The sequence below is a fragment of the Zootoca vivipara genome, chromosome Z (genome assembly GCF_963506605.1).
Source record: "Zootoca vivipara chromosome Z, rZooViv1.1, whole genome shotgun sequence".
NCBI lineage: Eukaryota > Metazoa > Chordata > Lepidosauria > Squamata > Lacertidae > Zootoca > Zootoca vivipara.
Window position 1 is genome coordinate 8,490,479 of NC_083294.1, and position 24,777 is coordinate 8,515,255.

At 46.8% G+C, this 24,777-nt stretch overlaps 2 protein-coding genes across 2 annotated transcripts in view; both read right to left on the minus strand.

The window, feature by feature from the left end:
* Positions 1–24,777, minus strand: part of LOC132591503 (oocyte zinc finger protein XlCOF6-like) — a 126,183-nt gene that overhangs the window by 60,455 nt on the left and 40,951 nt on the right. Inside the window, exon 3 of the mRNA XM_060270279.1 lies at positions 12,063–12,192. The gene's annotated coding sequence lies outside the window, so the exon portion shown is untranslated. The remainder of the gene's footprint in view (positions 1–12,062; positions 12,193–24,777) is intronic.
* LOC132591502 (zinc finger protein 418-like) lies at positions 3,528–8,705 on the minus strand. The gene is made up of 2 exons (XM_060270278.1): positions 8,379–8,705; positions 3,528–6,458 (listed from the first exon to the last, which is right to left on the minus strand). The coding sequence occupies exon 2, from the start codon at positions 6,303–6,305 to the stop codon at positions 5,037–5,039; it is 1,269 nt and encodes a 422-aa protein (XP_060126261.1). The 5' UTR covers positions 6,306–6,458; positions 8,379–8,705; the 3' UTR covers positions 3,528–5,036.

Genomic DNA, 24,777 nt, shown 5'->3' on the forward strand with positions numbered 1-24,777 from the left:
GTTTACCTTCCCGCTGTAGCGGTTCCTATTGATCTACTTGCATTTTGACGTGCTTTCGAACTGCTAGGTTGGCAGGAGCTGGGACCAAGCAATGGGAGCTCACCCCGTCACAGGGATTCGAACCGCCGACCTTCTGATCAGCAAGCCCTAGGCTCAGTGGTTTAACCACAGCGCCACGGGCATTATATAAACTTAATAAATAATAATAACATAATAACAATTCAAGGCCAACCTACACAAGCTGCAATATGTGGTTAATATCATCAGCCTACCTGAGAGGGTTACTGTGAGAATAACTGGAGATTTAAGAAAATCACTTTGAGCGCTTAAGAATTGCACTACAAATATCAGGAAGGGGGAAATCTCAGGACCGGAGGGCCAGATGTGGCCCTCGGGTCTCTTCCTAAGCCACTCCTTCTCTGCAAGGCACACCCCTCTTCCCAGACCACACCCCTTTCCACTCCCACTTTGTGTCCTCCTTGAGTGCTTCTGCCTGACTGAAGAATGGAGGGTTGTGCGTATATGCAGACACACCTGAACAATGTGACTTCAAGGCTCACCCCATTCCTGTGACTGCAGTCTGATTCCACTGTTTTTAATACAGTGGTACCTCTGGTTGCGGACATGATCCGTTCCGGGGTGCCATTCGCACCCCGAAAAGTTCGCAACCAGAGCAGCGCTTCTATGCATGCACAAAGCACGATAGAGCACTTCTGCACGTGCGGCAAAACATGGAAGTAAACACTTCTGGGTTTGCCGCATTCGCAAGCTGAAAAGATACAACCTGAAGCGGACGCAACGTGAAGTATGACTGTACAGTACTGAATTTTAAATGATTCTAACCTGCCCTGGGACCTGCTGCTAAAGCGTGGGTCATCACAATAAAAATTATAGACTGAACTTGATCTTGGTTTTGGTGTACTATAGCCTACTGTACAAGCCATTGTTCCATTTACTTTTGGGTTCTGGTTGTGCCCGCCATTGTCATACAACCCTTGGAACATTGCCTAAGAGAGGAATACAATACTGTATCTCTCACCCAGCCTTTTTCTCCTAGTGCAGAAAAAGGTTTGTCCGAAGTTTATGCCACAGATAGAGCCATGCTATACATGTCTACAAGAAGTTGTTTTATGGTCAGTAGGGCTTACTCTCAGGTAAGAATGCACAGGATTGTAACCTCAGTCAACCATCAACAAGGAGGAATGCGCTTGGACTTTTGGTATATTTGATTCATTCTAGCTCAGCTGAATATAGAAAAAGTTGTGTCTCCTGCAATGAAGATGTCAGAATGCTCAGGGTTGCTTCTTATACATGTGGGGCAATCCACAGCTCCCATCATCCTTTACTACTAGCCATGCTGGTTGGCACTGGTGGGAGTTGGACTTCAGTGACATCAGTCTATCCCCGCCGCAAGCAGCAGCGCCGTCAGGACAGGGCTTGGGGGGCAGAAGCCCAGCCCATTCTAACTCAAGACCAGTGCAAAAAATAGCTGCTGAATCTCTCCGTCATCACCCCTGCACAGCTTCAGAAAACCACAAAATTAAGTTAACAGAAGTCAAGTCTGCCATCCTAGCTCACCCAGTCTTTTGTGACCCCCAAAAATCTTCTATGGGGGGGGGTTGAGGGCACCTTAGTACTGAGTCACACCATGGGTCTCTGTCTAGACAATATCCTGTGCATTGAGGGTGGGGGCTTTTTTCAGTCTGAGCTGAGGGCCAAATTCACTTGTGAGCTACCTTCCAGGGGCCATATGCCCGTGGATGGGAAGGATGAAGGGCAAAAGTGGGCAGGACAATGTATGTGCCTCTTCCCTTTCTACAGTAGACTACATTCCAGCTATTCAGAGCTGGAGGTTTCTTTATACTATAAACTTATATGATGATGATGATGATAATGATGATGATGATAGAATCATAGAGTTGGAAGAGACCACAAGGGCCATCCAGTCCAACCCCATGCCAAGCAGGAAACACCATCAAAGCATTCTTGACATATGCCTGTCAAGCCTCTGTTTAAAGACCTCCAAAGAAGGAGACTCCACTACACTCCTTGGTAGCAAATTCCACTGCCGAACAGCTCTTACTGTCAGGAAGTTCTTCCTAATGTTTAGGTGGAATCTTCTTTCTTGAAGTTTGAATTCATTGCTCCGTGTCTGCTTCTCTGGAGCAGCAGAAAACAATCTTTCTCCCTCCTCCATATGACATCCTTTCATATATTTGAACATGAGGAGCCATCTATTATTATTTTATTGTTTGTATGCCACCCACTCTGGGTGGCTCCCAACAAAAAAGAGTAAAAACACAACATCAGACACTAAAAACTTCTCTAAACAATACCTTCTAAAACTTTTGTAATTCTTTATCTCCTTGACATCTTAAGGGAGGGCATTCCACAGGAAGGGTGCCACTGCCAAGAAGGCCCTCTGCCTGGTTCCCTGTAAATTCGCTTCTCGCACTGAGGGAACAACCAGAAGACCCTTGGAGGAGGGCCTCTGTGTCCAGGCTAAATGATGGGCAGGGGGTGCCGTTTAGGCCTTTAAAGGTCAGCACCAACAGTTTGAATTCTACTTGGAAACTACAGGGACTTAATTTACCTCTTTTAGGATGGGTGGTATATGGTATCGGTGGCCACTCCCAGTCACCAGTCTTGGGACGCATTCTGGATTAGTTGTAGTTTCCAAGTCACCTTCAAAGGCAGCCCCAAACAGAGTGCATTGCAATAGTCCAAGTGTGAGGTAAGCAGAGCATGCACCACTCTGAAAAGGCAGTCTGCAGGCAGGTAGGGTCTCCACTAACATACCATGATAAAATAAATGATGAATTTATTATTATTACTAGCTGGCCCTGCCACGCGTTGCTGGGGCTCAGTCTGTTAAATGGAGGCTCAGGGTCCCACTTCAGACTCCCCTCACCTTCAGAGTCCCCCTGTTTTATGTATGTTCTGCTTACACAGGCGTATTCCTATGATTTCCCCCCACCCTGTGCCAATCCATGACGTATCCCGCCCCTCCCCCCACCCCTGGCTCATCCCTGTGACTGGACCCACCGTGTCCTGACCTATCCCGTCCCCTCCTCCCGCCAACCCCCACCCAGGTGACTCAGTACCTCTATTCAGCCTAGCCTTTAAAGGCTTCGGCCTAGTATGTAAACGGGAGCCGAGGTGCTGTTGAGAGGGAAGGTTTTATAGGTGCAGTAGCAGTGTAGCCGCCGCTAGAGGGCGCTGGTTTCCAACCTGGTTCTTTTCCCAGCATGCACTTTTGTCTGATTTGTGAGTTCTGGAACACGTGCTTTTGGGGCTTTTACCCGGCCCAGGTGTGACATGTCTTTAGAAACAGTATGGCTTGCTCTCATATTTACATGCGGCATTGTGTCAAAATTTGAACGCAATCAGTCAAGCGGTTTTGGTGAATTGTGGATACCAACGGACATGGCCAGTTTACATTTATACACACACACACACACACACACACACACACACACACACACACAGAGAGAGAGAGAGAGAGATTATTATTATTATTATTATTATTATTATTATTATTATTATTATACGTTTAGAAGACATCAGAAGGCAGCCCTGCATAGGGAAGCTGTTTAAAGTTTAAAGTTTTATTATGTATTCATAAGTGGCTGGGTTCAAATAAATTGTTGCTGTTGTGCCTTCAAGGATAAAAAGAAACGTGTGTGATTCTTTAAAGGAAATGGTGCAATCCTGCAGTTCTGGGTTCCTTACTTGGCAGCTGGACTGTGGGCATCCAGGTCCCTGCCAATGGGCCCCAGCAGAGGGTGTGTGTGTGTGGAGAAGTCCCTTTGTTCTTTTCTTCCCCTCCTCCCTCTCACCACCACCTTCCCCCATTCAGCATCTTATTTTTGTCCTCCCCTGCCACCCACCTCCCTTGTTCACTTTTCCAATTCCCTGTACAGTGGTACCTCGGTTTGCGACCACAATTGGTTCTGGGGAGCCAGCTGCTCCCCAAGTTGCTTGCTCCCTGATTCATGCTTCTGCGCATGCACGAAGTGCCAATAGAGCGCTCTGCGCACGCATGCGCTGCGCAGATCTCTTCTGCACATCCGGGCGCTGCGGAACCTGGTTGTAAACACTTCCAGGTCCGTGGTGGTCGGAAACCGAAGCGGTTGCTCCCCGAGGCGGTAGCATACAGAGGTACCACTGTATTGCAATTTATAGATGCGGGCGGCCAGGGCATTAGTGGCAAGAAAGTGGAAGAGTGAGAACTTACCCACTGTAATGGAGTGGCAAAGGCTCATGCTAGAATATGTACAACTGGCTAAACTTACTGACTCAGTAAGGGGATCATCAACACAAAATGTATCCAAAGAATGGAGTGTTTACAAAAAATATTTTTAAAAGTATTATCCTAACAATTCTATACTAGCAGATATAGAATAACGTTTGAAAACACAAAAGTGAGATCAGGAAAAACCAAGAAAAGAAAGGAGGAAATTCATAATGCAGGCCTGTGGAAAATAAAGAATCTGCTATTGTATTGTTAAAAGGACGGGAAGTATCTAAGAGGGAGGAAATAGGACAAAATACAAGGATGGCATACTCTTCACATTGCGAAGAAGTATTTATTTTGAATTATATAATTTGTTTTGCATATTATTTTTTATTTTTGTATGTGATTCAATGAGAAGAAAATTTATGCTGTACTTGTATATATGTTATGTTTTGTATTAAACAATAAAGTATAAAAAAAAGATGTGGGCAGAATGTGCACTGTCACCCCTCCTCTCCTTTCCAATGCCCCCCTCCCCACTTCCAGGGGCTCCTTTTGCCCAATCGCCCAGGAAACATCTGATTTAGGGGGAACACTTCAGGTTTGTTTTGGACCACAGGGGCCCATTGAGCTATGAGTGGAAGAGCAGCGCCTGCCTTTGTTGCACGGCGGAGGAATATTGGTGTAGAATTTTCATCTTTTCTTAACACAGGCAAAAAGGTACTGTTGGCAGTGTTTACATAAATGATTACAAACATACATTTAAATTGTTTTTCCCGTGTGAGTTTGCTGATGTCTTCTACGGTTTCTCCCTCGTGTGAGTTTGTAGATGTACATTAAAGCCTCCACTCTGACTGAAGCATTTTCCACACTCAAAACATTTATAAGGTTTCTCTCCTGTATGACTTAGGTTATGTCTTCTAAGCATTCCACTGTCTTTGAAGCTCTTTCCACACTCCATACATTTAAATGGTTTCTCCCCTGTGTGAGTTCGTTGATGGTTTTTAAGGTGTCCACTCTGACTGAAGCTCTTTCCACACTCCATACATTCAAATGGTTTCTCCCCTGTGTGAGTTCGCCGATGGATTCTTAGCGTTTTGCTATCACTGAAGCTCTTTCCACACTCCATACATTTAAATGGTTTCTCCCCTGTGTGAGTTCGCTGATGGATTCTTAGCGCTCCTCTATGACTGAAGTTCTTTCCACACTCCATACATTCAAATGGTTTCTCCCCTGTGTGAGTTCGCCGATGGATTCTTAGCGCTCCACTATGACTGAAGCTCTTTCCACACTCCATGCATTTAAATGGTTTCTCCCCTGTGTGAGTTCGCTGATGGATTCTTAGCGTTCCGCTATCACTGAAGCTCTTTCCACACTCCATACATTTAAATGGTTTCTCCCCTGTGTGAGTTCGCTGATGGATTCTTAGCGTTCTGCTATCACTGAAGCTCTTTCCACACTCTATGCACTTAAATGGTTTCTGCCCTGTGTGAGTTCGTTGATGCTTTTTAAGGCATCCACTCTCACTGAAGCTCTTTCCACACTCCATACATTTAAACGGTCTTGCCCCTGTGTGAGTTCGCTGATGGATTCTTAGTGTTCCACTCTCACTGAAGCTCTTTCCACACTCCATGCATTTAAATGGTTTCTCCCCTGTGTGAGTTCGTTGATGGTTTTTAAGGTGTCCACTCTGACTGAAGCTCTTTCCACACTCCATACATTTAAATGGTTTCTCCCCTGTGTGAGTTCGTTGATGCTTTTTAAGGTTTCCACTCTGACTGAAGCTCTTTCCACACTCCATACATTTAAATGGTTTCTCCCCTGTGTGAGTTCGCTGATGGATTCTTAGCGTTCCGCTATCACTGAAGCTCTTTCCACACTCTATGCACTTAAATGGTTTCTGCCCTGTGTGAGTTCGTTGATGCTTTTTAAGGTGTCTACTCTGACTGAAGCTCTTTCCACACTCCATGCATTTAAAAGGTCTTGCCCCTGTGTGAGTTCGCTGATGGATTCTTAGCATTCCACTGAAGTCCTTTCCACAATCCATACCTTTAAATGGTTTCTCCATTGTTTCAGTTCATTGATGTGAACTAAGGGTGTTCACTTACTGAATCACATTGTACATTCCACATATATGAATTGTTTATTCGCGGTTCCTAAAGAAATTACAGATTGCTCTGTCTTCTCTATTGCTTGCTTCCGAGTAGGGGGAAAGGAAATCCTTTAAAGAAGAGAACAAAGAAATATAACACACATCAAGTGACTTTGGTGCCTTCTCTTATTTTAACATCTCATACACTCTTTCCTCTTATATGTTCCATTTTTTAAGGAAATGAAATAATGTCAGATAATAGTAATGCATCATCAACTTTTAATGATCAATTATCAATTACTGTATCTACTCTGGAGTTGAAAACTACTCATTTGGAGGAGCCGGAGGAGCAAGATAGCGCCTGAAGCAAGTCTCCTGTGAGCCTCAGCAGAGTGAGTAGGAGCTTTTAAAAATAAAAATTATGCGGAAAAAGACATACTCCCACAAAACAAGGTTATATCCCAACCAGAGGAGGACTCTGGAAGTCGCCGGACGGCATTTTAAAATATCCTCCCTTCCTTTGAGGCTCTTCTAAAGCCCCTTTGAAATCCCGCTGAAGCCATCCAAAACTCTTTGAGGTTATCTAAGACTATTTGAGGCTAATTACAACGCTCCAAGTTTCCTTCAAACAAAGCCCTCAAATGGGACAAATTAACCCAAATCTAGTCCGGGGATGGTACTCACAAAACAGAGTTATAAAGAACTGGGAATTTCTCTTACACAAGCTGCAGAAACCTCCCCCCCCCCAAGAAAGAGCAGGCCAAAATCTTATATTATTTCTAACCAAAAGCAAATGCTACAAGAAACATGGAGATCCTGCATTCTCACGAGTGGTCTGTTGACCGCACCTGGTACGGGAAGGATATAGAAGCCAACAGAGGAGGGGAGGGAGTGGATCTGGCAAATGAGCTGAAACAGGCAACCTTAGAAAGTGAGGTCCCTGAGGCCCAACTGGAGCAGGAACCACTATGGGGAAACTCAGAAACTAGGACAACTCTGCTTGGAGAGAAGGCGGGGTCCCCTCCCTTGACTGAGTCGGAGAAGTAGCTGAACAACATAGGTGTGCAATACTTGGACTTGGACAACTATCCCTACATTCTGATAGGGCTGTACAAAGATCTGCAGAAAAAACCTTTTTCCGAGCTTCAAAATTTCCAAAAATTTTAGGAGAGGGGAGTTTAAGTGGGGGGGGGGGAGGAAAAGGAGGCAAAAGTTCTCTTCCCCCCCCCACCAGCACTCTTCCCCCCCCCCCCGCGCATGTTTTCCGGCATCTGCCCACACTCCCCATTCGCCCATGCGAGTCCTAGTGCTTCTGTCTCCACTTTGGGCAGCATGACAAAGCGGCTGTGCATCCCTGGCACGGCGAGTGCCGAGAGGAGGAGGCGGCTGCTCTCAACTGCGCTCCTAGCTGGAAGCTGAAACGGGTGGGCTGGAGCCTGGGAATGCGCCGCCCATGCTGCCTCGCCTGAACCTCGCTTGGAGTCAGGCTTGGAAGTGGGGAGGGAGGGAAGGCGAGGGGGCGGGAAGGTCCACCTGCCCAGCATAGTATCCCCCCAAACACCGCCTCTCTGCTCGATGGGGGAGAATCACCAACTTCCAAGTCTCCCTACTCCGGAGTCACTTACACTCCACTTTGGACCAAGGAAAGAGGCGCTTCCCAGCAGAGGGAAGGGAAAGGAAGGAAGCTATGGCAGTCACTGCTGGGGATAAGCCAAAATTGGAACACGTTCGACTTCCGAAAAAAGTTTGAAACCCGGAACTAACAAATTCAATTAATCGTGATAATGGACTACAGGAACCCTTTAATTTCAGTAGCAATCTTCCTAATCCCTTAGACATGAGAATTTATATAGAGGTAATACTGGAAATCTGGTGAAATCATAACTGTCAAGTTCTCCCTTTTTAAAGGGAAATTCCCTTATGCTGAATAGGCTTCTTTGCGAGAAAAGGGAAAACTTGACAGCTATGGGTGAAATGGAGAGGGGGAGTGGGGATTTTGATACATTTTAACCGTAGTGAAATGTCTCACTGCATAGTGAAAGGGCTTACCTCTCAATTTCCCCTTCACGTTTCTGTATTTTTCTGTTTCAAGCAAGATGTGCTTAGACTTGTGTATCAGTCTCTCCTGTGTGGAACAAGTAAAAGAGAAGTGCTGTTTACGTCATTTGTGACTGTCAAAGTATTCAGAAACATTCATCTTTTGAAGCAAAGACAACAAATTACCTGGGGGCCATAATAAATGTATAGTGGCCTAAACCTTTGTAAACAGCAGGCGAATGCTGCGGGTTGTGGACCAGGAAAGCTCACGCCACCATTAACCTGTGAGTTTCTTTGTGGGTTTTGCACAGCTGTTTTGGAATTCACACTACAATATCAGCTCACAAAATGTTACAGACAAAATTACAGCATTGCTATAAAAAATGATCCCTTTCTCTCTCACACAGTGTTGGAGATATGGCAATCTCACACACCTCGCTTGTAATACTGGCAATCCTTGGCCTGCATTGTCTATCCTGATAATGGGTCTTTGCCATAGCTGCCAAGTTTCCCCTTTTCTGGTGAGGAAGCCTATTCAGCATAAGGGAAAATCCCTTAAAAAAAGGGATACCTTGGCAGCTATGGTCTTTGCCCTTGAAGCAGCCTAGACTGGGAAGGTGCATGCATTGTGTCTCAGCTTGTAACTCCCTCTGACATCACCTAAACAAAACAAAAAAGTAATAGAAAGGCTATCCATATGTAAATTATATACAAATCCTGAAAGAATTTCCATAGTGGAATCTCCTGAGAGGAAGGAGAGAGGAACTTCCTGCCCTTTGCTCTCCAACTGGACCAATAGCCTGGCTTGGTGTAATGCAGCAGCGCTTCAGGAGCCCCTAGCAGCAGCTGGCCTGGGTCATGGGGGAAGGAGAGGCCAGCTTCCAGGAAGGAGGGGTGGGTGGCGAATTGGACCCCTTCCATTTTCAGGGATCCCTCTCTCCAAGGCAGATTTCTGGCAGGAGGGAAAAGCCAAGGCAGCCCCTCCGGAGATTCCCCCACCAGCGCCCAAGTGGGAGACCTCCCTTCCAAAGGGAGCTAGGGCATAGCTGCCAAGTTCTCCCTTTTTTAAAGGGAAATTCCATTATGCTGAATAGGCTTCCTCGCGAGAAAAGGGAAAACTTGGCAGCTATGGCTAGGGGCAAAGGTGGGGTGGAGCAGCAAATGTAGATTTCACCTGGAAGGGACTGATAAAAGGTCCCTCGGGCGCCTGCCTTGAGCGCGCCACTCTCCCTGGGCCCGGCGCGATCCGGAGGGAGGAGCGAGCGAGCGGCAGCCCGCAACACAGCCACCACGTCTCCGAGGACATGGGGGCAAGAGCCCGCGCCCAGGCAGGTGGTGGGTTCGGGTGCCAAAGAAAAAGAACCTCGCCAGAGACAGAAGCGACCTCCCTCGGAAGGTGAAAGGCAGGGGGCTGCTTGGGGGCTGTGGGCTAAACTGAAACCCCCACCCCCCCCCAACTGCGCTGCCACCCTGGGCTTGAAGCACGTGTTGCTGCTCCAGTCCCACCCACACATCCCAAGAGACCACCAGTAAAATAAAATTTTAAAAGAGTCGCTGGGGATGGGGCGCTTGGAAATGCATGGAACCTCTTAGTTTGGCAATGAAGCCAAAGAAAACGTGCGCACGCACACAAAAATAGGAAAGCGCTGCCTTCCCGGCAAGAAGCAGCCACCCCTCCGTCCCCAAAGGCAGCTCTCTGACACAAACGCCAGGCCGGCCAGGCTGCGTGCCTTCTTCCTTTCAGGACGCCGCAGGGGGTGGTTGAGTGAGTCAGGGCTTTCGGGGCTACTGGGCGGGCCGCGAAGGCATCCTCCGGGCGCAGAGGGTGGGGGGACCCCCGTGGGTGCGTGGGGGGGGCGCCCGCCGAGGGATCCATGCACCATGGTGCCACTGAAGCTTAAGACGGCCCTGGCAGGCAGGTAGTCCTCACACCTAACTGGCGCCGGTAAAGCAATAGACGTCCCGGCTCGGGAAAGATTTAGCCTGAAGGCTTAGGCTGCAGTCTTCCTGCATCATCTCCTCCCACCCGCCGTGGAGTAATAATTGTGCCCTGTGTGGGTTTCCAGGGAAATCCACCTTGTTCCAGCTAATATGTCGGGTCATTCTTTCAAGGGGATTCCTTCAAGAAGAAAAGGTTGGAACCACTTAGCCGCAGGGGGGGGGGGAGGATTTCATGGGAGCAAAACGTAAGAAAAAGATGCAGTTCCGGAAGCTACAGAAAAACGAATGTGTTGTAAACACAAACCCCTACACGAAAATCTTGCAGATTACATTGGTGTAATTTGAAGCAAAGACCTCTCTTTATTTAATTATAGAATGAAAGAAAAATATTGAGATACACTGAACCATCTCCCCTGTAAAGTGAGCATATTAATGCAACTGGAATAATTCTTCTAGCTTTTGTTGTTGTTGTTGCTTTTGGGCAGTATCATAGCCAGATGTATGGTTTTCTGCTGTATTTTGGACCAAAGGGTGCATACTTTTGACTTTAATGCTTACAGACATGACTGCTATATCTCTGTCAAATGACATTTTATAATTGACATTTTATAATTTCTATCTTATAATTGTTATTGAAAGCCAAGTCTTAATTGCAGGACTTGTTAAATGTGGGAAAATAAAACGAAGCTTTTGAGAGTGCAGAAAGAAAAGTACAAGAAAAGAATGTCATTGGAGGAGCTAACCTTCTAACCCTTTACAAATATTTTTATTTAATTAAATGTAAACCAAGCTTTTCAATTTGTATGTCGTGATCTTTCTATAAAATGTTGCCAGAGACAATGAACCTAATGAATCTTAGCTAATTAAAAACACAGCAAATCTTGACAAAGAAAGGATGCTTTAGATGGATTTTCTTCCACTTCTCCGCATAGGCCTTTAAGATTTTTATCCATTTTCCTTGCCAAAATTGACCCATTAGTTCTATAGAAACAGAATTCTGTGCTGTGCTTTGAATATTGGTCAGTCTCTGTTTGCTTAATTGCATGTGTAGGTAGATCATAGAATCATAGAGTTGGAAGAGACCACAAGGGCCATCCAGTCCAACCCCCTGCCAAGCAGGAAAGACCATCAAAGCATTCTTGACATATGCCTGTCAAGCCTCTGCTTAAAGACCTCCAAAGAAGGAGACTCCACCACACTCCTTGGTAGCAAATTCCACTGTCAACAAGCTTCACTTTTGTGGGCATCTCCTTGCCCCTCCTCCCTGACACAGCTGCACCTGCAGGCTTGTGTTTATGTTTATGTCTCAGCTTCTGAAAAGACTTTGAAGACTGACCTTCGTTCCCACGGGACTGCACGGCTGTATGGGATAATGTCGTCATCTCCCCCTGAGATTTGCAACTGGCGCCCTCAGCCATTTCCATTGAAGCATTCTGTGCAGCCACTTGTTCCAGCTCTAACGCTACAGCCAGCTCCTGCTGTAATTCCCAAGTGGCGCCCTCAGCTCTTGCATTCACTGGAGACAGCCAGCTCTTCCTGTGGTTTGCAACCGGGTGCCCCAGCACTCCAGCAATCATTTGGGAATCACCATCACAGCTTCCTCCCCCTCCAAGAGCTAGCTTCAATGATTCCCACATCTCGCGAGCCGAATTGCATGCACCAACATAAATAAATTGTCCCGGACATAAACTTAGGATAATCATTCCTTTCTGGTGGGCAGTAAAACTTCAGGCTGCGCAGATCAAAGTCCCTTACCTTCTCTACTCTTTGCTCAAAGTTTTCAGCATCCTGCAGCTGCAATCGGAACACGCTGCTGCCTTTCTGCTGCCTGGGTCAGAACACCAGCCAGTTCTGCCATCCCCTCGGCGATTAGCCATTCCAATTTCTGGGCAAGAGAACTAACATTACAATAGTACAACCAAGGGAAATATACATCATGTGATACATTCAACATCCTCTTCCAAGCCTGTTCCTGTTTAAGGTGGAACAGAATCTACTATGAAATCCTAAAACTCTCAACCCAACAGGGATGGAATACTTTTATAGACTGGGGGCTGCAATCCAGTGATGGGAGGGGCCAGAAGTAAAAGTGGGTGGGGCAAGGCTGGTAAGGGACGTGGCCTTGAGGGCTGCATTCAGCTTCTAGGCCAGAGGTTCCCCACCGCTGTTCTACAACACTCAGGCGTGCCTGTTTAAAAGACACAACCAGCGTGCTTCCCTTTCTGCTGAGATGACATTTTCACAGCCTTTGATTTTATGATTCCAGGAATCTTTTTTTTATATCAGCAGTGATCAGGAATGGTGCCAAAGCAGGTTTGCCTTACAAAACACAAACAAAGCAGGGGGGAGTCCAGGAATGCAGGACCGGATCAATCTTTAGCCTCCAAGGCTATTTGTCAAGTGCACGGTTACATGCCTCTCCTCCTTAGTCACCTCTGCACGTCAGGTGATTAAAGTAGTTGATAATCATCTGACTGAACACACAAAGCAAAAACTTGCCGATGTGCACATCAGGTCTATGGCTGGCCCCTGAAGATTGCACTTGATGACAACACATCCAAGAGGAGCATCACAAACCGTTGGAATGTAAACGGACACCACAATTAAGGCGGCTGGGAACAAAGTGTGAAAATAAACGCACAGGTCCAAAAGAAACAGCTGTGTCAGAGCTTTCTGATGATCAGTGAAAAGGTAGCACAGTAATTTTTTTATTAAAGATTTTCTTGAGTTACAAAAATATGTGCAATGTCTCTTGTAACATCTTTACAAAACAGTACTGAGCGGCAGTGGGGAAGCTCAGGGCTAGGGGCTGGATGTCGTCTTCCAGGCCTCTCTCTGTATCCCTCAGAACTCTTAGAATCATAGAATCCTAGAGTTGGAAGAGACCACAAGGGCCATCCAGTCCAACCCCCTGCCAAGCAGAAAACACCATCAAAGGATTTCTGGCATATGGCTGTCAAGCCTCCGCTTAAAGACCTCCAAAGAAGGAGACTCCAGCACACTCCTTGGCAGCAAATTCCACTGCTGAACAGCTCTTACTGTCAGGAAGTTCTTCCTAATGTTTAGGTGGAATCTTCTTTCTTGAAGCTTGAATCCATTGCTCCGTGTCCGCTTCTGTGGAGCAGCAGAAAACAACCTTTCACCCTCCTCTATATGACATCCTTTCATATATTTGAACATGGCTACCATATCACCCCTTAACCTTCTCTTCTCCAGGCTAAACATACCCAGCTCCCTAAGCCGTTCCTCATAAGGCATCGTTTCCAGGCCTTTGACCATTTTGGTTGCCCTCTTCTGGACACGTTCCAGCTTGTCAGTATCCTTCTTGAACACTGGTGATCTAGCTGGATGTTGAAGGGGAAAATGAGCTTTGGGAATGGGGGGTATGGAGTCTTTGAGTTACGGCCACGGCAAACCTGGAAGTGTATACTTCTGGGTTTCACTACACACATGTGCACAACTGCGCCACGTACATGCGCAGAAGTGCTCATTTGTGCTGCGTGTGTGCACAGAAGTGCGCCTCTATTTATGTTATTTTCGGGGTGTGAACGGACCCCCGGAACAAATTAAGTTTGTATCCGGAGGGTCCACTGTACTGTACTGTATTTACACAAATCTAATGCACCATTGAATCTAATGCGCACCTCAGTTTTCAAAGCCTTGAAACCAAAAAAGTATTTGCTGGCAAATGTAAATGCGTCCTCAAATCTAATGCATACCCTAATTTTCACGACATATTTTGGCCAAAAAAGGTGCGCATTACATCACCTACATTCTGTGGCAGCAAATTTCCAGTTTATAATTCTGTGTTGTGCTAGGTATTTCCTATTGCTTGCCCTGTATCTTCCAATATTCAGCTTCATTGGATTACTGCAGGTTCTAATACAATGAAAAAGGTGGGGGGGGTGTAACTTTGTCCAGTTTTATGCACCTCTGTATTGTCTCCTTACTACCTTTTTATACGGACTAAAAAAGCCCCAACTGTTCCGACTAAACGACTAAACAACAACAATCAGGGAAACAGGTGGCGTTGTGGGTAAAACCACTGAGCTTAGGGCTTGCTGATCAGAAGGTCGGCGGTTTGAATCCCTGCGACAGGGTGAGCTCCCATTGCTCAGTCCCAGCTCCTGCCCACCTAGCAGTTCGAAAGCACATCAAAGTGCAAGTAGATAAATAGGTACCGCTCCAAGCGGGAAGATGAGCGGCATTTCCGTGTGCTGCTCTGGTTCACCAGAAGTGGCTTAGTCATGCTGGCCACATGACCTGGAAGCTGTACGCAGGCTCCCTCGGCCAATAACGCGAGATGAGCGCCGCAACCCCAGAGTCAGTCATGACTGGCCCTAATGGTCAGGGGTCCCTTTACCTTTAATAACAGTCCTTTCTGCCTCCCAACGGTGGCCATATCTCACCAAACGCTAGAGGATCACCTGTGTTGAATCATCAGGGTCATATCCTGCCTTCCTCAGTAGAATCCAATGCATTGAGTTGATCATGAGACTGGACACCAGGAGGTGCTACTCAGCAGTCTGAATCACTCTGCAGGCTTGGGGGAAGAGCATGCCTCCTCATCCTTCCCACCTGGGAAATGGGGAAAGAAGCATTTGTCTGTTTCATAACCAGGGGTTACAGGTTATTCATGGCCATCTTCTTGGGTTCCTGACCCATAGGGGTTGTTTTAAGGATATTCCTATGTGTGTACCACCCCCACCTCCCAAGGACCAGATTCAGGTATCTAACTGGCAATATGAAAGGTGTTTTCCCAAAGCAACATTACTTTATTTTACAAAATGAGCAATTCATCACAGTAAGCTGTAGTTTCGTTCACCAGCTCAAACTTCACAGATCTTTCTGAGTGGTCTACAACCAGTGCTATTTTTCTAGAGAACAAGGTGCTGGAACTCACAAGGAACCCCTCCCTTGTTCTCTTAGAATGGCAATGGCGCCCACCTGAGAGGTGCTGCAACTGAGTTCCAGCTGAGAAAAAGCCCTGTCTACCACCATTTAATTTAATTGATCCTTAATAGTCATGTCTATTAATTTTAATGGGCCTGCTCATGGCAAACATTGGCTACAATCCTGCTTTTTGAAGAGAAAGTGCTGATGTCAGCCCCAGTCAATGCCCTTTAGCCCTTCATGCGGGAATAGGTAGGAAGATGAGGCAGATAAGAAGAGGGACCACTCTTTTGATTTTGCTATATTCCCGCCTTTACAAAGACAACTGCAACAATTTACAAGCAGAGGGAGCAGCGTTCATATATGATATTATGAGGTTTTGGGGGGACTAGATCTCCCTAAATGTGTTTGTGATTTAGTAAAAATTAGAATTAATCAAAGTTTGATTAAACTTTGTCGAGCAGGGAACCCCCCTGGATTTATGCTAATGAGTCAACCCAGCTCCTAGAGGTATCTGAATGGGCCATGATTAAAGGTAAAGGTACCCCCGACAGTTAAGTCCAGTTGCAGACGACTCTGGGGTTGCACACTTATCTTGCTCTATGGGCTGAGGGAGCCGGCGTTTGTCCACAGACAGCTTCCAGATCATGTGGCCAGCATGACTAAGCCGCTTCTGGCGAACCAGAGCAGCGCACGGAAACACCGTTTACCTTCCCACTGGAGCGGTGCCTATTTATCTGCTTGCACTTTGACGTGCTTTCGAACTGCTAGGTTGGCAGGAGATTAGCCCATTCAGGAAACCAACAGAGGGCAACAGCCAGGCAAGGGGGAGTTGGGCCCCTTCTTTGCTGGGTGCTAGTAGGCGGAGGCAAAAGCCAGGTTTAATGTTCCAATTTTTAATGATATATGCTGAAGGGAGGTCCTGGGAGTCACTTAACAGCGAGAAGGAGAAGGAGAGGCAGAACTCCAAGTGAGTTGGGGATGACAGGCTCAAACAATGAGATATAGAGGAAGGCTTTTTGCTGCCCTTGGAAGTGAATGCTGCACTTATGGGAGAAGCAGCCAGACCCTCACAGCACATGAATGCTCAGAAATCCCTCCATCTAGGTGCAGGTTGTATATACTGTATGTGTAAATAAAACCATACGTCATAAAGACATCAGTCTCTATTGCACCTCATTCTCCAAAAGGGAACACAGACCCTGGCAAACGACTCTGCAACCCCTGGAATCTCGCACTGATCATGGAACTTGGTGTTGCAAGTAACACACACACACACACACTCACCTGCAGCATGTTCATCTAAAATCCTGTGTCAGGTAAAATGCACTTTTACAACAAGTACTCATTAGCTAACTTCTGCTAATTATAGGGAGGAGCTATGACCACCCCTCCCACGAGTGTTGGTGATTTCAGCAGTGACAGCTCACACATTTCCTCCACGAGGGCCGGAAACTTGAGCAGTGAGTTTCTCAAGATTGCTGAATTCTCAGCTTGATCTCAAATGCAGTGCTGCCCTGACCCGTTGCATGGGCAGAACAACTTCTGTGGGTCCCCTTATCTTGCAAGAAGCAAGGGGTGCCAACTGAGAATGCTCCCAAGCTGCCTCCAATCTTGAACAACCCTGTGCAAAGTTAGAATCACAGTCGGTGGGTTGGAGCACTGGTTTTGTAGCCTCAGTTATTAGTATTGAACCTGTTGGCTGATTTGAGAAACCTTGATTAATCACTGAGGATCATACTCAATTAAGCTCCACTCAGAGTCAAGCCACTGAAAATTATGGACCTAAGTTTGTCATATTCATTAACTTCAATGGGTCCACTCTGAGTAGAACTTAGTTGGAATACAACTCTGTTTTAGTTGATTAACTGTTTCATTGATTAATCCTGTATCCCGTTTTGCCTGTCAAAAACTACAAACGGTCCAAAGTGAGGAGACCATTCTTTGTTTGTAAAAGATGGACACATAGCAGCACTTGTTTAAGTTGTGGGTCAAGACACAGTGTTGTTAACTAACAGGGTGGGGGGGGGGGGAGAGAGAGAGAGAATATGATGCCTCTTTTCATATGTCACCAGTCACCCATGCTCTGGTGTTGCACATGTGAGTGCAGGTATCATATTAGAAGAGGTTTCCTCTCTGCTAAAGGAAGAGGGAATGGAACGAATGGAACGCGGATGGCGCTGTGGTCTAGACTCTAAACCACAGAGCCTAGGGCTTGCTGATCGGAAGGTTGGCGGTTCGAATCTCAGCGACGGAGTGAGCTCCCGTTGCTCGGTCCCTCCTCCTGCCAACTTAGCAGTTCAAAAGCACATCAAAGTGCAAGTAGATTAATAATTACTGCTCCGGCAGGAAGGTAAACGGCGTTTCTGTGCACTGCTCTGGTTCGCCAGAAGCTGCTTAGTCATGCTGGCCACATGACCCGGAAAAATTGCGGACAAACATCTGCTCCCTCAGCCTGTAAAGCGAGATGAGCGCCACAACCCCAGAGTCGTCCGCGACTGGACTTAACTGTCAGGGGTCCTTTACCTTTTTAAAGGAAGATGGAATGTCTCTTCTTGGAAGAGACTCTGCTGTGTGGGGTTCTATTTATGTGTCACAGCCTGCATCCTCTTAAAAGAGACATTCTGTGCCAAGAGAGTGCCCCTCCTCAGATAGCACCCCTCACTCCCCTGCATTGCCTGTAGGTCTCACAACAAGCCTTGTGTTCGGAAGTGGCATTCTCAGGGAATAAAGCCTCTAAGACAGGGCTCGCCGCCTGAAGCTCTTTCAATTCACAATAGTCAATTAATTTTGTCATTAATTGATATGGTTCCATGTTTATTTTATGAATGCTTAATTTTATTTTATTTTTGCTAGGGGCTAACAGATCTGCTTGCATCACTTCCCTTGAACATAGCCAGGATTCTTTTGGGTGGGGGGACAGGCCTTTTGTTAGAGGGGGTAGAACCTCAGTTTGTATTTTTATTGATTTTTATTGCTTTTGGGGGGAGCTGCCCCTCTCTGCCCCCCCCCCCCCGGCTATGCCCTATCCCTTTAATCCCTTTGCTCTTCACCCACCCCCCTGGCCAAACCTTGCTCCCTTTACACCTTGCCCACTTCCTTACCTATTCCCCCATTGCTGGCTTGGCTTGGCCCAAGCTCCACTACCCACCTCACCTTTAAAAGACCTGGAGGTGCTTCAGAGTGTGGCTTGCTAAACTGGTGTATGTAGTGCCGCCACCCCAACCCACCCCGGTAACGCTGCTGCAGGCACATTTAACAGAGGTTGGGAAGAGGCACATCACAGCATGCAAACCACAGAGCATGTTGTTGTTGTTGTTTAGTCGTTTAGTCGTGTCCGACTCTTCGTGACGCCATGGACCAGAGCACGCCAGGCACTCCTGTCTTGCACTAACTCCCGCAGTTTGGTCAAACTCATGTTCGTAGCTTCGAGAACACTGTCCAACCATCTCGTCCTCTGTCGCCCCCTTCTCCTAGCGCCCTCAATCTTTTCCAACATCAGGGTCTTTTCCAAGGATTCTTCTCTTCTCATGAGGTGGCCAAAGTATTGGAGCCTCAGCTTCACGATCTGTCCTTCCAGTGAGCACTCAGGGCTGATTTCCTTAAGAATGGATAGGTTTGATCTTCTTGCAGTCCATGGGACTCTCAAGAGTCTCCTCCAGCACCATAATTCAAAAGCATCAATTCTTTGGCAATCAGCCTTCTTTATGGTCCAGCTCTCACTTCCATACATCACTACTGGGAAAACCATAGCTTTAACTATACGGACCTTTGTAGGCAAGGTGATGTCTCTGCTTTTTAAGATGCTGTCTAGGTTTGTCATTGCTTTCCTGCAGATGTTGCTGGACTCCTTGGCCTCAGCATCTCCAGGAATGATGGGAGTTGTAGTCCAACAACATCTGGACGGCCAAGAGTTTCCCAAGGAGCCCAAGAAAGTAAAATCTCTGACTGTCTCCATTTCTTTCCCTTCTATTTGCCAGGAGGTGATGGGACCAGTGGCCATGATCTTGGTTTTTTTGATGTTGAGCTTCAGAGCATATTTTGCACTCTCCTCTTTCACCCTCATTGCAGTATACTGCTATTTCATTTTTTAAAAAATATAGCTAACAACGATTAAAATACACAAGAGCAATGTAAAAATTAAGCAAGCCACCAGCTGACTGTTACAGAACAGTATTTTTTTCCTAATTGTCCTCATAATGGTCATATAAATCAAATTGAGTTGTTTGTTGGATTATCGAATTATGTTTCAAAATGATTTAGTATTTGACTGTTATTGTAACAATTGATTCACATTTTTATTGCTCAGTTGTCAGCCACTTTGAGCATGTTTATAGGGAATGTAGCACACGAATTTAAATAATAAATAAAAAGTTTCCCACATTCATCTTAATTGTTCGGGGTAGTTTTTTTTTTTTAAAAAAAAAACATTTCTGATTATCTGGGAGTGCATTTTAGCTGATCAAAACTTTTTTAAAATTGATTTGCCAGCTGATGAGCCCATTCCAACATGGCAGTTTTCATTCCTTTACGTGTCCCATGTCATCCCTAGTTCTTATCCCATGCCTACTCCCAGTCCCAGTTAGTCCTACCTAAGGAAGAGCTACTGAAATTTATAGGCAACTAACTTAGGTTCAGCATGTTATGCGGGTGGCGCTGTGGTCTAAGCCACTGAGCCTAGGGCTTGCCGATCAGAAGGTTGGCGGTTCGAATCCCCGCGACGGGTGAGCTCCCGTCGCGGGGGTTGGCGGTTCGAATTTGCTGCCGCGGAGTGTGGTGGAGTCTCCTTCTTTGGAGGTCTTTAAGCGGAGGCCATATGTCAAGATTGCTTTGATGGTGTTTCCTGCTTGGCAGGGGGTTGGACTGGATGGCCCTTGTGGTCTCTTCCAACTCTATGATTCTACGATCAACTTAAAGGTAAAGGTAAAGGACCCCTGACAGTTAAGTCCAGTCGCAGATGACTCTGGGGTTGCGGCGCTCGTCTCGCTTTACAGGCTGAGGGAGCTGGCATTTGTCCGCAGACAGTTTTTCTGGGTCATGTGGCCAGCATGACTAAGCCGCTTCTGGCGCAATGTCACATCGAAATCAGAGCAGCACACGGAAATGGCATTTACCTTCCCACTGGAGCAGTACCTATTTATCTACTTGCACTTTTTGGTGTGCTTTCGAACTGCTAGGTGGGCAGGAGCTGGGACCGAGCAATGGGAGCTCATCCCGTCATGGGGATTCGAACTGCCGACCTTCTGATCAGCAAGCCCAAGAGGCTCAGTGGTTTAGACCACAGTGCCACCCGTGTCCCCTGGTAAATATGGTATATGCTTCTAAATGCTAGTTGCAGGGAATCACAAGCTGCTTTTTTCCCTCAGGTCTGGCTTGCAGGCTTCCCATTGGAGCGTCTGGTTGGCCATTGTGAGAACAGGTGGCTGAACTAAGTGGGCCTTTGACCTGATCCATCAGGGCTATTTTTATGTTCTTAACCCAAGATACAGACACTGACGGCTTCGTTGTTGTTGTTTAGTTGTTTAGTCGTGTCCGACTCTTCGTGACCCCATGGACCAGAGCATGCCAGACACAACAAAATAGTTCATTTTTCACATGGTCTAAGTGGCTTATTAGCTCCCCATTCCAGATTCCGACAAAAGTTCAAAACAAAGCACGCTCTCCACTATAACTGGACTGAATTCTTTAAGAAATGAATATAAATGTCTGATACCTTTCAAGACTGCTGTTTTCTCTATGCATCCCCATTTAGGGATCAGCCATAATATGATTGCTGTTGTCTATGTTTGTCTATTGCATGTATTTCAGAAATAACAAGAATAAACTTTTAAAAGTGCAGAGGCTTGATAAGAAGCTGATGCTTATATGACCTAACTATCCCATAGCCAATACACCTCCATGATTGAGGAGCTGTCCCATGTGCAATGCAGAAGAATGGTCTTCAGTCAAAGCCTGTTTGTTAGTTCTATGCTATTAAACCTGGGGTGACCCCAAAACACACCTAAAAATAAGGAAGTGGAGGTGTGCACCCTAAGCTCTGAACAACATCCTATCCTACAATGATACAACCAAGAATGTATCCTGCAGGACAGTCGTAGTCAACCTTTTCAGACCCAGGAACCATTAGGGATAAGGAACAGAGAGACCCAGAATATCATTGTGGCCCTCCATACCTCTCTATCTGGCCCTCAGAACTTTCCCTAGGTCACATGCCTCACCTGCACCCCCTTTTTCCAGTTGTTTTGCCTGGCTGGAATATGTCCTCCTTGAATTCTGATCATGTCTCTTCCTTGTCTGGATGAAGGATGGAGAAGGGTATGCGAGGGACTTAACTGAGCTGCCTTGTTTTGATTATGCATTTTGCGTTTTTATATTGTGATTTTATCTTGTGTAGCGCGGGTATAGGTAAAGGTAAAGGGACCCCAGACCATAAGGTCCAGTCGTGACCGACTCTGGGGTTGCTCACTCATCTCGCATTATTGGCCGAGGGAGCCGGCGTATAGCTTCCAGGTCATGTGGCCAGCATGACAAAGCCCCTTCTGGCAAACCAGAGCAGCCCATGGAAACGCCGTTTACCTTCCCGCTGTAGCGGTTTATCTATTTATCTACTTGCATTTTGACGTGCTTTCGAACTGCTAGGTTGGCAGGAGCTGGGACCAAGCAATGGGAGCTTACCCCGTCACAGGGATTCGAACCGCCGACCTTCTGATCAGCAAGCCCTAGGCTCAGTGGTTTAACCACAGCGCCACGGGCGGTATATAAACTTAATAAATAATAATAACATAATAACAATTCAAGGCCAACCTACACAAGCTGCAATATGTGGTTAATATCATCAGCCTACCAGAGAGGGTTACTGTGAGAATAACTGGAGATTTAAGAAAATCACTTTGAGCGCTCAAGAATTGCACTACACATATCAGGAAGGGGGAAATCTCAGGACCGGAGGGCCAGATGTGGCCCTCGGGTCTCTTCCTAAGCCACTCCTTCTCTGCAAGCCACACCCCTCTTCCCAGACCACACCCCTTTCCACTCCCACTTTGTGTCCTCCTTGAGTGCTTCTGCCTGACTGAAGAATGGAGGGTTGTGCGTATATGCAGACACACCTGAACAATGTGACTTCAAGGCTCACCCCATTCCTGTGACTGCAGTCTGATTCCACTGTTTTCATTGCTGCCAAGTTTTCCCTTTTCTCGCGAGGAAGCCTATTCAGCATAAGGGAAAATCCCTTTTAAAAAAGGGATAACTTGGCAGCTATGTGTTTTTAATACAGTGGTACCTCTGGTTGCGGACATGATCCATTCCAGGGTACCATTTGCACCCCGAAAAGTTCACAACCAGAGCAGCGCTTCTGTGCATGCGCAAAGCACGATAACATGGAAGTAAACACTTCTGGGTTTGCTGCGTTCGCAAGCTGAAAAGATACAACCTGAAGCGGACGCAACGTGAAGTATGACTGTACAGTACTGAATTTTAAATGATTCTAACCTGCCCTGGGACCTGCTGCTAAAGCGTGGGTCATCACAATAAAAATTATAGACTGAACTTGATCTTGGTTTTGGTGTACTATAGCCTACTGTACAAGCCATTGTTCCATTTACTTTTGGGTTCTGGTTGTGCCCGCCATTGTCATACAACCCTTGGAACATTGCCTAAGAGAGGAATGCGGACCTCAGGCTGATAGAAGTTTCCCTACCTGCTGATGAATATCATGGCATTATATCTCATTGGGAGAGGCTGAACACAAGAAAACTGGAAGCTTCATTTACTACCTTGAAGATCCGCTGAGTTGAAGGAAATCTATTTCCAAATCCACTCCCAAAGTAGGCATCTGATCTATCCAGGTTCCTCTATGCCAGAGCTTTCCAAACTGTGTGTCGCGACATATTAAAGTGCCAGGCTGCAGTGTGTACGTGTGTCACGCAAATGTTCCCCACACTCCCTTCCAGGGCTGGAAAGCAGTTAGTTTAACCTCTGGTTTGCTAGTAAAACTGAATTACTGTGTCGCAAAAGGATGCATATCTTACAAAGTGCGCCACCAACATGAAAAGTTTGGAAAGCTCTGCTCTACACCAGGGGTCGGCAAGGTTTACCTCACCTGGGCCAGTTCACTCAAGCGAAGATCCCTCAGCGGGCCGGACTGCGCGCACGCATGAGCACCCGCCCACAATTTCGGGCGTCTGTGTCTGCGCAGACGCGATGTTCGGCACAGCGAAAGCGAGTCCCCGTGCTGTGCTATGCCAGTTTAGCACAGCACGCAGGGAGTCACCGAGCAGGCCGCTTGGTTCAGAGGTGACTCATGGGCCAGTTAAAAGACCCCTGTGGGGCACTTGTGGCCCATGGGCCTTAGGTTGCCTACCCCTGCTCTACACCTTCCCCAACCACCACCTGGCCACACATCACCCAAGCCTAGCCTGCTTATCAAAGTCCACCATATGTTCCGATTTCCAGGTGTCAATGCTACATACATTTCACACATTATGCGCACCCACGCAAAGGGCACAGGAAGTCACTGTGCCTCCATGGGCAATTCATGTGTTGAATAGTGCAGGAGTAGCTAGTGGCATTGTGGTCTAAACCACAGAGCCTAGGGCTTGCCAATCAGAAGGTCGGTGGTTCGAATCCCCACGACAGGGTGGGCTCCCGTTGCTCGATTCCAGCTCCTGCCCACCTAGCAGTTCGAAAGCACATCAAAGTGCAAGTAGATAAATAGGTACCACTCTGGCGGGAAGGTAAACGGCATTTCCATGTGCTGCTCTGGTTTGCCAGAAGTGGCTTAGTCATGCTGCCCACATGACCCGGAAGCTGTACGCCAGCTCCCTCGGCCAATAAAGCGAGATGAACGCCACAACCCCACAGTCGTCCACGACTGGACCTAACGGCCAGGGTCCCTTTACCTTTTAGCTAGTGGTGTACTGGTGTCTGCCAGATGTTTCCAGACTCCCAGCCCAGTCAAGCGCAGTCAATGGTCAAGGGTGAGTTGCACTTCAGCAACATCTGGCCAGCACCACATTGGCTACCTCTGGGGTCATGGCTAAGAGCACTGGATAAGAGTTATGGCTAAGAGCACTGGATAAGAGTTAGGGAGACCTGGGTTCAAATCCTCACCCAATAAAACTCACCTAGTCACTATGGGCCAGTCACCCACCTACCATGCAAGATTGGTGGGAAGCCATAAGCCAGATAGAGCAATGCTATACATGTCTACAAGAAGTTGTTTTATGCTCAGTAGGGCTTACTCTCAGGTAAGAATGCACAGGATTGTAACCTCAGTCAACCATCAACAAGGAGGAATGCGCTTGGACTTTTGGTATATTTGATTCATTCTAGCTCAGCTGAATATAGAAAAAGTTGTGTCTCCTGCAATGAAGATGTCAGAATGCTCAGGGTTGCTTCTTATACATGTGGGGCAATCCACAGCTCCCATCATCCTTTACTACTAGCCATGCTGGTTGGCACTGGTGGGAGTTGGACTTCAGTGACATCAGTCTATCCCCGCCGCAAGCAGCAGCACCGTCAGGACAGGGCTTGGGGGGCAGAAGCCCAGCCCATTCTAACTCAAGACCAGTGCAAAAAA